Source organism: Rhinolophus ferrumequinum, chromosome 4 (assembly GCF_004115265.2).
Source record: "Rhinolophus ferrumequinum isolate MPI-CBG mRhiFer1 chromosome 4, mRhiFer1_v1.p, whole genome shotgun sequence".
In the NCBI taxonomy this organism is placed as follows: Eukaryota; Metazoa; Chordata; class Mammalia; order Chiroptera; family Rhinolophidae; genus Rhinolophus; species Rhinolophus ferrumequinum.
The window spans coordinates 44,983,746-44,996,657 of record NC_046287.1 but is presented as its reverse complement, the minus strand read 5'-3'; the positions used below and the strand labels follow the sequence as shown (position 1 = coordinate 44,996,657).

Below are 12,912 nucleotides of genomic sequence, written 5' to 3'. Positions count from 1 at the left end.
TCATTGATATCACCACTAAATTATGGACCTTTTCCTGATGTTCAGTGAACTAATCAAAACACAGTGGAGAGTCCGTCATCTTGGCTATTTCTGTAGCACTTCATTCATTCTCCCTTTTTTAAATTTGTGAAAATCTAAAAATTTAAGAATCGTATCACTTAAAACATGCTAAGAAGTGTAAATTAAAATTAACGATACCTTTAACATAGAACAGAGCAATTTACAACATTTGTAAGTATGCTACATTTACAATACTCCATTTTAAATATTGATCCGCTAGTGAAATAAGGAAATTTTCAGAAGTATTATAAGAATGAGATACTCGTAGTAATATGGCAGTAGAACAAATGTTAAAAATTGAGAGAAAGGAGAAAGGAAATGCGACTGCTAATGAGTTTACGTGGTTTGTGGTTTTGATGAAGGGCAAAAGTACACTCGACATCATGACACTCACCCCTAAAAACCAGCAATACGAGCACATACGCAGATAAAACAAATAGGGAAAATATAAACAACTGTTGGCTCTAGGGGTCTCGGTGGACATATGGGTGATAATTATATTATTCTTCCAACTGTTTTGAATTTTGAAAATTGTCACAGTAAGAGTTGGAAAAAGAAAAGGCTTTAAAATTGAGAGCACACTTTAGTCTTAGGAAGTGACAGAAGCCAAATCAAAGCAGTAAGAAATAAAGATAAAAGAGTAAAATTTAGAATGGCAAAAATGTTCAAGAAGCAGGGAAGAGGACTTCAAAAGAAGTATTAAGTAGGGGAAAACTGTAAAATTTGCAATGTATGTGAAAACTGAAGAACAGTAACAACAACAAATGCTGAAAAACCAGGAGAAATTCATTCAATTATCATATTTATTTAATGCCCACACTAGACATTGTGAGTGATATAATACAAAACACATCAACACTTGTCTTCAAAGAATTTATAATTCAGATGAGGGAAAAAAGTGACAAAGCTGTTTATATGTTCTTGGGGCACCTACTAAATCTGTGGGATTTAATTTTCTTATCATTAAAATAGCAATGTGCTAAAAGAGGACTGACAGTATTTGATGAATTTTAAGGTCACTTTCCACTCTAAACATCTTTATTCCCACCCAAAAGTTAATTAAGTGCATCTCCTTCTGGAAATCTACCTTAAATACAGACAGCCAACCTCAAAATATCAGTGATATAACTTGAAAGTGTCTTGAAGGTTACTTAGTTTCTTCACAACCCCACTTTCAACATGTCCCAAAGTTATTACAAGCATGAAAAGTTGTTGCAACATTAAACATTTTATGGAAGTTACAGATAAATCTTAAAGCAAGACTATAAATTCTAAAGAAAGACTTATACAAAAAGACTGATTACAATCCACCATAAGAAATTTTTAATGGAAATGGTTTAGAGTTCTATGGTCTCCTTTCTAAATCCTTCTCCTCCCAAGTGTACAATTTTATTTCTAGTTCTAATCCACCCATTTTACATCTGATCCCCAGCTTTGGTCACAACTACACTCTGTTTTATTGCTTTAAGATACATGGGCCATGTCACAGGGCTACGTTTTTCCTATCTCCTCATTCCTTTGTTTCGGCTTTCATTATACTACCCTGACTGCCATGCCATCTGTCTCCCCCCACACCTACTTTTGGTTTTCAAGACAGAAAGAAATCTCTGTGAAGAAATGTGACTCTGTACAAGGATCAAGGCAAATGACAAGTGACAAAAGGGTCTGAGATACCAAGGCAGAGCCACAAAAAAGAAAAACTATGAAAGCTTTAACTATTAAATACTAGAGAAGTCCACAGAGGCAAAAATTCTGAAGAAAGGAAACCTTAACGCAGACATAGTAAAAATGTTGGCACACACAAACAAACATTCATGAGCTTCGAGTTACTTGACCAGCATTGCCCAGAAACTAATCTCCTAGATGCTAAGGTTCTTCCTCTCCCCACCCCACCGAAAAATAAAATTTTAATTTTAGACTGTATCAAAGAAAAGAATATAAAATCTGACTACTTAAAAACTGATTACACAGGCAAAGAGCTTTTTGTTGGTAACTGCACTGCTTGTGGAAGTCCAGGATTCTGAGCAGCCAGGGATTTCCAGAGTAAGGCAGGAGCAGCAGAGGGCTCAGCGTGGAACTTACAGCAGTACTCCAACGGGAAGAGCCCAGACTTGGGATGCAGACACTCCTGGGTTTGCACCTTGGATTCACTACTTACAGGCTATGTACTCTTCAGAGGGTTACTATGTCTTACCCAACTTCAGTTTCCCCAACTAAAAATCACAGGTTTGTTCTCAGGATTAATGATATAATTAGCACTAATAATAATAAAGACTACAGTTGTGTTACTTTGAGTGTGCCAGGTATATAATAGCAAAAGGCAATAAATAGGTTTGAAAGTTGAGACTGAGAAGAGCAAAGAAAAACATATTTACAAATTTCCTCCAAAGGCTTTCATGGATACTTAATTTTAATGGCAATAGAGAATCACCTTGTAGAACACATTTAAAGTAGCTACAATTAACTAACACTTACTGAGAGGACACTGACAGAAAATGGCAAAGAATAGGAACTGGGTTCTTAAGGCTAACAGTACAGGCCAGTGTCTGGAACTCACTTGTGTCTGCGTGAGTGCGGGGAGGTGTGGGGTCTGTGATTTTGTTTCCGATGTTCAAGTCCACACCTTGGGAAGGGCTTCCTTCTGTGCAGAGCCAAAGGCAGCAGGACACTACTTTATCCATATCAACCTTGCTTGCTTTCCCAATCCTAGCGCTCAGATCGCCAGTATGAAGAATAAGTTTTAAAATAATTTTATTCAAAATTTTTATTTCTGAAAGCAAACTTTCTAACTCAGCTCCATGTACTTTTTCACTAGAAGGAAGAACAACAGTTGGAATATGAATTTATCACAAAGTCATTCTTTCTAACGCCAGATTTCATATTTGAAATAATATCAGTAACCCACACACCACTGACTAGTTTCCAGAAGCTAAGAATCAATGCTCTATTATTCTAGAGAAAACTATGAGAATGTGACACTAAGTATCAATCAATAAATATATATGTCAATTATATTGATAAGTACACATGTACATTATATTTTTTCTTTAGATATTTCAAAATCTTCAAATTATTTCTATGGTAAAATGAAAACAGGTAGATATACATTCATACTTGTGTCTGTTCAGAGCAACTTTTAGAACTGTGTTCTTAAATTTGACTTATTCCATATTTATAGGAAACTGCTTCCCAAATAACAGACATGCCATTTATTGAAAGCTTCTAAAAATAAATGCCAAGAAAGTTAAGTTTAAAAGTATGATTCTGGTTAAGTTTCCCTTTTGTCAAAAAGTTGTTAAACTAATTTATTTAAATATTCTTTTTTCCTTTTTTTAAATCACTAGTGGGTATGTTTGGTCATTTTTCGTTACTGCACAGGAAAACCTTAATCTTTCATCTAAGAACATGATCTATATACATCAAAAAATTAAAGACTGGCAGATGTTTTATAGAGTTTAGTTGTTAAGTTTGAATTCATGTTGACAAACCAGTAATTACTTGAAATTTAAAAGCAGCAAGGGTAAACTGCTCACTAATCTTCAGCTATTAGCTATCAGAATGCCATTCAGCACTCTTAACACTTAATCTAAATCTAAACAGCATGTGGTAACTAACTGTAATTGCCAAAACTTTTACAAAGTAGATCAGAACTGCACATTTTACCCTGTGAAAATCTATTCCCAACTAATCAGAGCTTTATCCTACTTATTGCAGTCAACTTATTGTTCCTTGATTTTAAGAAAGCAAAATGGATTCTAGAGGAAAGGACTACTATGGTTCAATCCTTTATTATCATGGTTTCAAAAACTAATAAGGCAAATAAAAGAAAAAAATTAAAAGACAGAGAAACCGCAATAGTAGCAATGAAAGTAATGCAGCATTAAAAAATGTCTTACGTACCATCACATAACTATTAAATCGATAAATAAAAGTTATAAAATATTGTGGAGACACGGAATCATTTAGCTAATGGCGTTGTAAATAAAACCTATCTTTCTTGAAAGAACCCTGGCAATATTAACTAAAGCTTCTTGCCTTTGACCTAGTAATTTCATATTTGGGAATATGCAAGTACATTCGGCAAAGCAAAATGCTAAATACATTCTAGCAAAGCTATTTAAAATAGAGAAAAATTGGGATCAATCCAAATGCTCTATAAGCAAGAAATGGTTAACAAACCATACATAGCACGGTAACAGAATGAAATACTATACAGTCAATAAAACCCAATGAGAATGTGCACCATGTTGATATTCAAATGTACATGTAATGATAGCAAGTTAAAAGAACAAAAGTTAACTCACAGAACATAGTCACAGCACTTATGAAGGCTAATAAAGATCATAAATGGAAGTCAGAGCAATATTAATATAATTTTATGTTCACTGAACTTTGTCCCTCTGCCAGTGAATTGAACGTAAAATATTTTGAGCTAAATGCAGGACATGCACGTTACAGTACATAAATTACACTTATGCTGAAGATATCCATATTCATTTAATCTCTACACTTATATTTTACAATATCACAATGATGATAAATACTGTACTTTTCCGCTAAGAAATGCAAAATATCTTTAAAGGGGACTACAGAATAAGCAAATACGATTATCCTTATTTACAGATGGAAAAACTGATGGAAACTATCAATGACCTGCCCAATTCATCCAACTCTTGATTCCCTACTCCAACAACATCTTCTAGAAATAATTATTTCCATTTCTAACTTTTAAAATAAGTCCCTTCAGCTTTTCTGAATAGCGTACACAAGACTGCCCTTCTTAACAGATACGGAATGGATGAGGAAAAAAAATTGTTAAAACCCTGATTGAAGCATGAAATTTTAAACTGTTTTTAAACTGTTGTCTGTTTTCCTCCTTTGAGAGGCAAAGAGAATATATATTAACATTTACTTCAAACTCCCTACACCAGTTAGTCAAATTGTAGGAAAAAACAAAACTGTAGGAAAAAACAAAAACTGCTAAAAGTACATCTTTCTTCTCATCAAAGAGTTGTTCCCATTGACCAAGATGTGAAAGCAACTGGCAACAAAGATGAAATCCAAACATTTCGGTGAAATGATATCCCTTTGAAAATTAAAAATCCAAAAGGATCCTCTGAAATTAACCAAAAGGTAACTGAAAAGTACTACTTAAAGAAAAACCTGTTGAGAAAACAAAAATCATGTAACTGGCAGACCATCTGTAAATTTCTCTCATAATATTTTAAGTTCTTCCCAAATGTCACTTCCTTGCTGTAGCTTTCCCTGAAGACTCCAATCCACAGATGTTTCCTCATTTGTGTTTTAGAGCACTTTGGACATGCATCTTTTATAACGTATCAGATTTCAATAATCTGTTCATAAACTCATGTCCTTTACTTTGGGATTCCTAGAAGACAGGGATACATTTTTTTTTTTTTTTTTTTTTGTCTCTAAAGGCACTAGGAATACAATACACGATTGCTGTTATATTTAAAGACCAAAATCTAGGTTTTAAAGGCCGGTTACTAAAATATTTAATGGAAAAACCAGTGTGCTTGTGACACTAGCTGCCCGTCCACCTGGAAGCACTATATTCTTTCAGTCAGAACTGAAAGCTCCTTGCACTGCAGGGTATGAGAGTGACAGTTTCAAGCCTACTGACCTGAGTAAACCTTAAAGATCCTTAGATATTTTTAGAGATCCAAGTTTTTAAACAGAAACTGTAAAATGCTATGAAAAATTTAATAGCTTCTTTAAGGCCCTAAAATAAGCTCAAAATTAACAGCTACATAAAGCTGGCAGATATAAAATAAACACCAGCTTTAAAACAAAAATCAAACTTGGTAAATAAACCTATTTATAGATTGTAAAAGTTTGCTGAACGATTACTTGAATTGTTAAAATTATTAATGGTTTCAAAGAGATTCTCAAGCCCCAAATGTTAAGTTTCACCAACTTAGAATAACTGTGTATGTATTATAGGATATCATCATGTCCTATGCCGAATAACCTAAAAACAGGTTACTTATGTCTCTTTTACTAGCAGTTAAACTGAAAACCTTGAGTATGAAGGTCTTAAGAGATCAACGTTTCAAGACTCGCTCTAGGAAGAAAATGCCACTTTCTCCAAGTGTTTAAAACAATCTCAGAGAAACAAAATAGTGGGATCTTATACATTTTTTGTATACTAAAAAATTTTTTTTACACTTGAAAGCTAGAAATTAACTGTTTCAGCCATTACACAACTATTAATGCGGTTCTGGGTGTTGTATTTCACAAATGAGTAAGCAACTGCGAAACGTCAAGTTAAAATACCGAAGTCCTGCAAACAAGCTCTCATAACCAACCAGGAGTTCCGGGAAAGTATAATAAAACAAGGAAGCAATAAAATAAAGTTATTGGAAGACCTACTGGTCCACATACTTGGAGTGCCTGACACAGGGCTGTGAGCGAACACTCTCAGCAGTGGAACGCTTGCTACTGACACGCACGCTTCCAACGCCAAGGAAGCGCCATACATACATACATAGTCCCTGTTCCAGGAAAACTGAATACAGTTGCTCGTGCAACCTGGCCCGCCAGACGGGAGGCGAGCCTCACCAAGGCCCACTGAGTCCTGCAGAATCTACGTCTCCACAAGGGCCGTTCCAGAGCCTCCGACCCACAGCCCGGCCGAGCCTACGCGCTTCTGTAGACACTTGACCCCACTCACTGCTACGCCCCCTTCCCCTCGGACCCCGGCTTCCCGGCAGAGGGAGGTTTCCCCTTCCGACAGTGCACCCAGAGGTCCACCAGGCCTCACCCACCTTGCACTCATCGCTCTTTTTCCCTTCTTCGCAGAAGTTAACCGGCGCCAGGCCCGGCAAATAGAAAGCGGCGCCCCGACGCGGGCCCGGGGCCGCCCCCAGCAGGAGCAGCGACAGCAGCAACAACCGCGGCCACCGAGGTGGAAACAACGCCGGCTGCCTCGCGCTCATGACGGCTGTTTCCGGGAAAGGGCAAACAAGCCGAGGGGGTGAAGAGGGGATGAGGGACGGGGAGGATCGGAGACTACAAGGCCGCCCAAGATGAGGGAGGCCAGCCCCGCGCCGGACAGTTCGGGTTGCGTTAGGAGACACCGCTGGTCCCGCAACAGAAACCGAACCGGACCTCGACAGAGCATGCGCAACGCCGCCTGCACATGCTCAGTGAGAGCGGCCGCAAGCGCCCCCAGGAGTTTCCGGGAGGGAACGTAGAGGAAATCCACTTTCCAGGTTTTCAGCCGGCTGGCTGGGTGGTTGCTGGGAGAGATATTCCGATGCTCACGTTCCTTTGCCAAATTCCGATCTAGAGCTACTTTGGGGCGCCACGGAACGTCCCGCTTGCCTGGCCCCGCTGGCTTGTTGCTTTGTCTCAATTTCCCTGAAACATGTTGAAGTTTCCTCACCACACTGCCAGCAGCCCGCCAACCCCTATTACAGAATTGGTGCTCCAAAGAGTACTTGCTGATGGAGGCGGACTTGGTGGCGATAAGAAGTTTGGTAAACTGATTGAGAGCAGAATAAGGAAACACATGGGGAGGAACTGGCCTAAATTCTCAAAGAGACAGTTACCCAGAGGTGCCTGCACAGACAGGTTCCAAGCATTGGATGCGGTGGTGCATGCTTGCGTGGGACAATGAATGCACAGAACAAACAAGACCTCTTTAAGAGTGAGTGGGAAAGAGGTGGGAGAGAAAAACGGGAGTAGGTGAATAAAAGGTAGTGTTGACATTTCTTTGCAAAGGAAGATGTGGGCACACCCTAGAACTCATTGAGGAAAGTAGTCCTAGTGAAATAGAAATTTGCTATGATTATCCTTCAGCAAGTTTCTGTCACTTTTCCTGTTGAAGTGATATCATGTCCATGACTGTATGTGCACATAGGTGTGTATGTGTGTGTGTGTGGTGTATTTTGTATTTCTCACCAAAAGGAGAAATTTGCTTTCGGTGGTTTGCACTAAGCTTCAGTTCTGGAACACTAGTCATATGACCTTGAGCAAGTTAATTAATCAAGTGACAGGTAGTAGAGAAAACTGGGAAGCAGAGAGGAAAGAACATCTTTTTAAGGTTGCTGTGAAGATTAAAATTTTTTTAAAAGTATATTAAGCACTGAACACATTGCTTCGCACAGAAGGATGGCAGCCATTTTTACAAAAGCCAATCTCGCAGTGGGAGTATCACTTCCCCTGCCCCCACTAGAACCCTCTCCCTCTCCCTCTCCTTAGCGAGTCAGGCTAAGGAAAAGGATTTCTAATATTCTGTACTTGAAGTCATGAAGATTCCCACTATAATATGAAGCAGGTGTTCTCTCAATTTAAAAAGGGGAGGAAAACTAACATTTTTGTTCACTATCACCTATTTATCTGGCACCATTAAATACTCGACCTTCACTATCTCACTGTCTTCACCCCAATCCGTTCCTCCCCCCGCCCCCGTTTTTCCCACCTCAGAAAATGGCATCGCTGCCTCCCTGCTTCTCAGGCCCCCAACTTGGGAGATAACCTAAATTTCTTCCTAGTTTGGAACTGGGATAACCACTCAGCCTTTTGACATGATAGCGCCCGGAGGGAAGCACCCACAAGCCAAAATCTTAGTTGACCGGGACTACTTAGTGTGACAGCCCCTCAGCTTCCACTCTTGGCAAGTGCAACTTTAAAATCTTTACATCCCTTGACAAGGGGAAAATTCTGAAATGTCTTAAATTACAACAGGCTGGAGGATGGCAGGAAGAGACAGGAGAAGTTAATCAGTTAACAGCTACAGGTGGAAAACATCAAAGGACTGATAATATTCCTGAATGTATGCTATAATTTTGAATTAACTTCCAGGTGGCTATTTCCACAATGATCTAGAGAATAGCCTACAGCTAGGTACCACGGCATCGTCCAGACTTTTGCCTACAACCAATCCAAGAGCAGACACTTCTTTAGCACCTATCCAAGGACTAGCCCGCTTCACCTTCTCCCACCTCCTTTATCTATAGCCAGTGTAAATTTCTTCAAAACACCTTACATCTGTTTGTATCAAAAAAAAAGCCCCATCAATCCCAGGACAGCAGATATGTTCGTCTTTTCATCCAGCGCTGCTGCTGGTGGTTTAGACTGCGTGCCCCAGGACCCGGTCCTTTTTCTGGCTAGCATATGTCTTAATAACTCAGTCTTTCAGAAAAGCTTTTGGTGGTTAAAGAAAAAAAGTTTTTAATACCCTCAATACCATTCTTCTGCTTAACCTGACATCCCACACTACCTGTAAGGACCTCATCTCTACATCCTGTATCTCTACATCCCTAGAACCTAGAGCAGCGTCTGGCACCCAAAGTAACCGGAAAGCACTACAGGACTGGTACTAGCCAGACCACAGAAATACTATACTAGATCAAAATTTAGAATCGTAGACTTTCAGCATTGAAATAAACCTCAAGTTTTCCAGACAAGGTTAACCTTCTTTTACAGAGGACGTAAGCGGTAGTGACTGCCCGCAACCACTGGGCTACTCATTGAAGTGGAGCCCACAGGGGCCTGGGAGTCCAAATGGTTCCCCAATCTTCTTCCCTCCAGAGCCCGCCGCCTGCTCAATCTTCCAAGATCAGCATCAGCCAAAACCCGGAGAAGTGGAGTCTTCCTCAATAGAAATGGTTTCTGGATTCCTGGCACAATCCGGTCCTACCAGTGCGTCGATTGCGCATGCGCAAGGCCGGCCCGCCGGCCGCACCTCGCCGACTGCTACCCCGCGACCTCTTTCCGGCTTCCGCCTCCAGAGTTCAGACACGTCACCCGGTGCGGCGGGCCTGGTAAGGACAGAGGACAGGGCTGGGCCGCAGGGCGGAGCGGACGCCTTACTTCCGGATCCGGCCTCTGCGGGGAATCGGCCATCCCGCTGTTCCCTTGGTTACCTGGCGCGAGTGTCTGAGCCGAGTCCAAGGCGTGACGTAGAGAGATCGCCCCGCTTCCCACTCAGGGAACAAAAGGGAATCCTCCTGGCTTGTGGGTGCTTCCCTCTGGGCGCTATCATGTCAAAAGGCTGAGTAGTTATTCCAATTCCAAACTAGGAAGAAGTGAAGTTTTCCTTCCATCCTCCCCTAGATTGTGATGCTCCATTTCCCAAAGTACTAATTAATGCTTCTGACTCGGCTGTAAAACTTGAGGGATGTGATGTATTTTCTTTTCTCTGATGCAGATAACATTTTGCCGGCTCCTGTTTAAGATTCAACGGTATTTGTTTCTTCGAAGCATTCCTCTCCAAAGTAATTTGGACAGCCTTTTTTTTTTTTTTGCGTTTCCCACTGCTTCGTTGTGTTTACTCTCAAATAAAAGTACAGAATGCCCAGTTAAATTTTAATTTCAGATTAACAATGAATAATATTTTAGTATATGAATGTCTCAGATATTCCATAGGACTTGCATGTGTTTTATCTGGCAACGCACTTCTGCGTCAAGTTGCAGAAAGGACAGCTATACTAGTTGTATGCTTGTAAATGAATGGGCTTTCAAGATTTTGTAGAAGATAAAAATCGCCTCATTGACCTTAAATTTCAGATATAAAATTGTGTTAGTCCAAAGGACAAAAAGTGAGTTATGCGTAGACCCCCTTCCCTCCCATTTGAACACTGCAACTTGGAAATAAAACTGGCCCCGAATAACTGGCTATACACTTGGTAGTAGTTCAAAGTATCAGAGATCTTCATAAGTTTTAGGATCAAAGAATGATTCCCAGGACAAGACTTGGTTTGTAAGCTAAAGTAGGACCAGAAGAGGGATTATTTGCACAGCAGATTCTGGAAAAATGAAAGCCACAGAGGCAAACAGTGTTACTTGGGGAAGACAATGGCCTGGCCCAAAGACTCGGTGTCTGCAGTGCTGCTGGTGGTGTATGTCTGTCTCTAGGATGTAGCTGGACATATTCTAATTATGTACAAGCATACCTTGGATATATTGAGGATTTGGTTCCAGACCACCCTAATAAGTGGTCGAGTATTGTAATAAAGCAAACTGTAATCTCTTAGCTGGTGGAGGGTCTTGCCTTCAATTTGTAAAAAAGAAAAAAAAAAAAAGCAACATCTGTATAGCATAATAAAGCAAAGTGCAATAAAACAAGGTATGGCTGTAGCCAATTCAGCTTGCTCTGAATTTATGCCTACCAACCAATTTTCTGTTTACCATGTAGCTTGCCATGTAGTTTCCTTATAAGGAGAGAATGTTTGCTGGATTCAAGTAGCTGGTCTCTAGGATTATTGCTGTTTTAACAACTTTAATGAGCTATGATTTATATACTGTGCAGTTCACTCACTCTAAGTGTACAGTTCAATGATTATTTTTAATCAAGTTTACTGAGTTACACTGCCATCCCCATAATGCAGGTTTAGAACATCATCCCTATAAGATGACCTTTGATATTTAATCCCCTTTCTATACACACCTGCAGGTAACCACTAATCTACTTTATATCTCTCTATATTTGCCTTTTCTGACTCCTCTTGGTTTATTTTTTAAATTAATTAATTATATTTATTCATCAGTTTCTGTGTCTGTGGCTAATGTAAATTCACCCCAGAGTTAGATCCGTCTTCACTGTTCTGGCAAGTAAGTTGTCTCAGGCTGCTGGATTGTCGAGCCTTCTCCAGTGCCAATGTCCTCCAGCCAGAGATCACCAGGAACACAGCAGTCGCTGGGTTTATTACTCATCCCATTTACTACTCCTTGTTGCAGTGTGGGGGAATGCGTACCGCGGGGAAACATGGGATGTCTTAGTAAGAGGGTGTTAGAAAGGAACCCATTCTAGGATTCAAGTATGTGTTTGATGATTTGGGGGAGTGTTTAAAGAAGTGGAGTTTTGCTCTACTGAACACTGCCAGGAAGTGGAGGTAGTTCTTAACACTGGGGAGCTTAATAAGACTTATCTATGTAGAAGGGGGGCAGACTAGATTGTGGCTAACATTGTAAATGGTAAAACAAACAAAACCAAACTGAAAAAACAACTGCAGTCACTATTCTTAGCCAGAGTAGGGCAATGTTTGGCCATTTTGGGGTTTGGACAATGTTGAGGTTTTTGTCTGTTGTTTAGACATAATTACAGAAGGGTCAGAGTGGCTTTGTCTCATGTTCATGTTCTGTGAAATTGTTTATACTCAGGAAGGCCTAGGGGTGAGTACCAGGCCAGCTCCTCATGCCAGGGGCTGCTTTTCCCTTTCTCATCAAGATAATGCCATCTAGTGGGCACCTTGTCTGAGTAACTACCGTAGCCAGTCACTCACTCCTCTGTATCACTACATATATTTGCCTTTTTCTTGAAACTTCTGCAAAAATATTAGACCACTGGGTAAACTCCATTTCTTAAACTCAGATTGTGTTCATTTGTATGGATGTTTAAATGATTCACCCTTCATTTTATAAGTGAGGCAATGAACCACAATAAGAGTACTCTGCTTTCTTTAATGCCCCTGCATCGTTTAAATGCAGTTTAGCAACCTTTGCTGTGCATATAACACTGAAGTGTTCCTATCCAAGATGCAAGAACTCTTACGAATCAAAATTTTTTTTTCCAAAAAGACAACTTAGTCGAAAAATGAGCAAGAGATAGAATAGGTACATTTTGGGGAGATGGTAGAAGAGGGTAAAGAGGCTCAAATATAGATGGTGATGGAAGGAGAACTGTCTCTGGGTGGCGAACACATTATGCAGTATATAGATGATGTATTATATACACTTGAAACCTATGTGGTTTTGTTGACCATTGTCACCCCAATACATTTTAATTAAAAAAAAGATATATTACAAGAGTAGATAGCCAATGGTCAAGAAAAATGAAAACTTGTTCAACCTCATGAGGAAATTGCAAATTAAAACCTCAATAAG

At 39.8% G+C, this 12,912-nt stretch overlaps 1 protein-coding gene across 1 annotated transcript in view; it reads right to left on the bottom strand.

Moving 5' to 3' along the window:
- TM9SF2 (transmembrane 9 superfamily member 2) overlaps nucleotides 1–7,242 on the bottom strand; it is a 51,776-nt gene extending 44,534 nt beyond the window's left edge. Inside the window, exon 1 of the mRNA XM_033104725.1 lies at nucleotides 6,849–7,242. Within this exon, the coding sequence (XP_032960616.1) occupies nucleotides 6,849–7,019 (171 nt within the window). The 5' untranslated portion in view covers nucleotides 7,020–7,242. The remainder of the gene's footprint in view (nucleotides 1–6,848) is intronic.
- Between the last annotated feature and the right edge of the window lie 5,670 nt (nucleotides 7,243–12,912).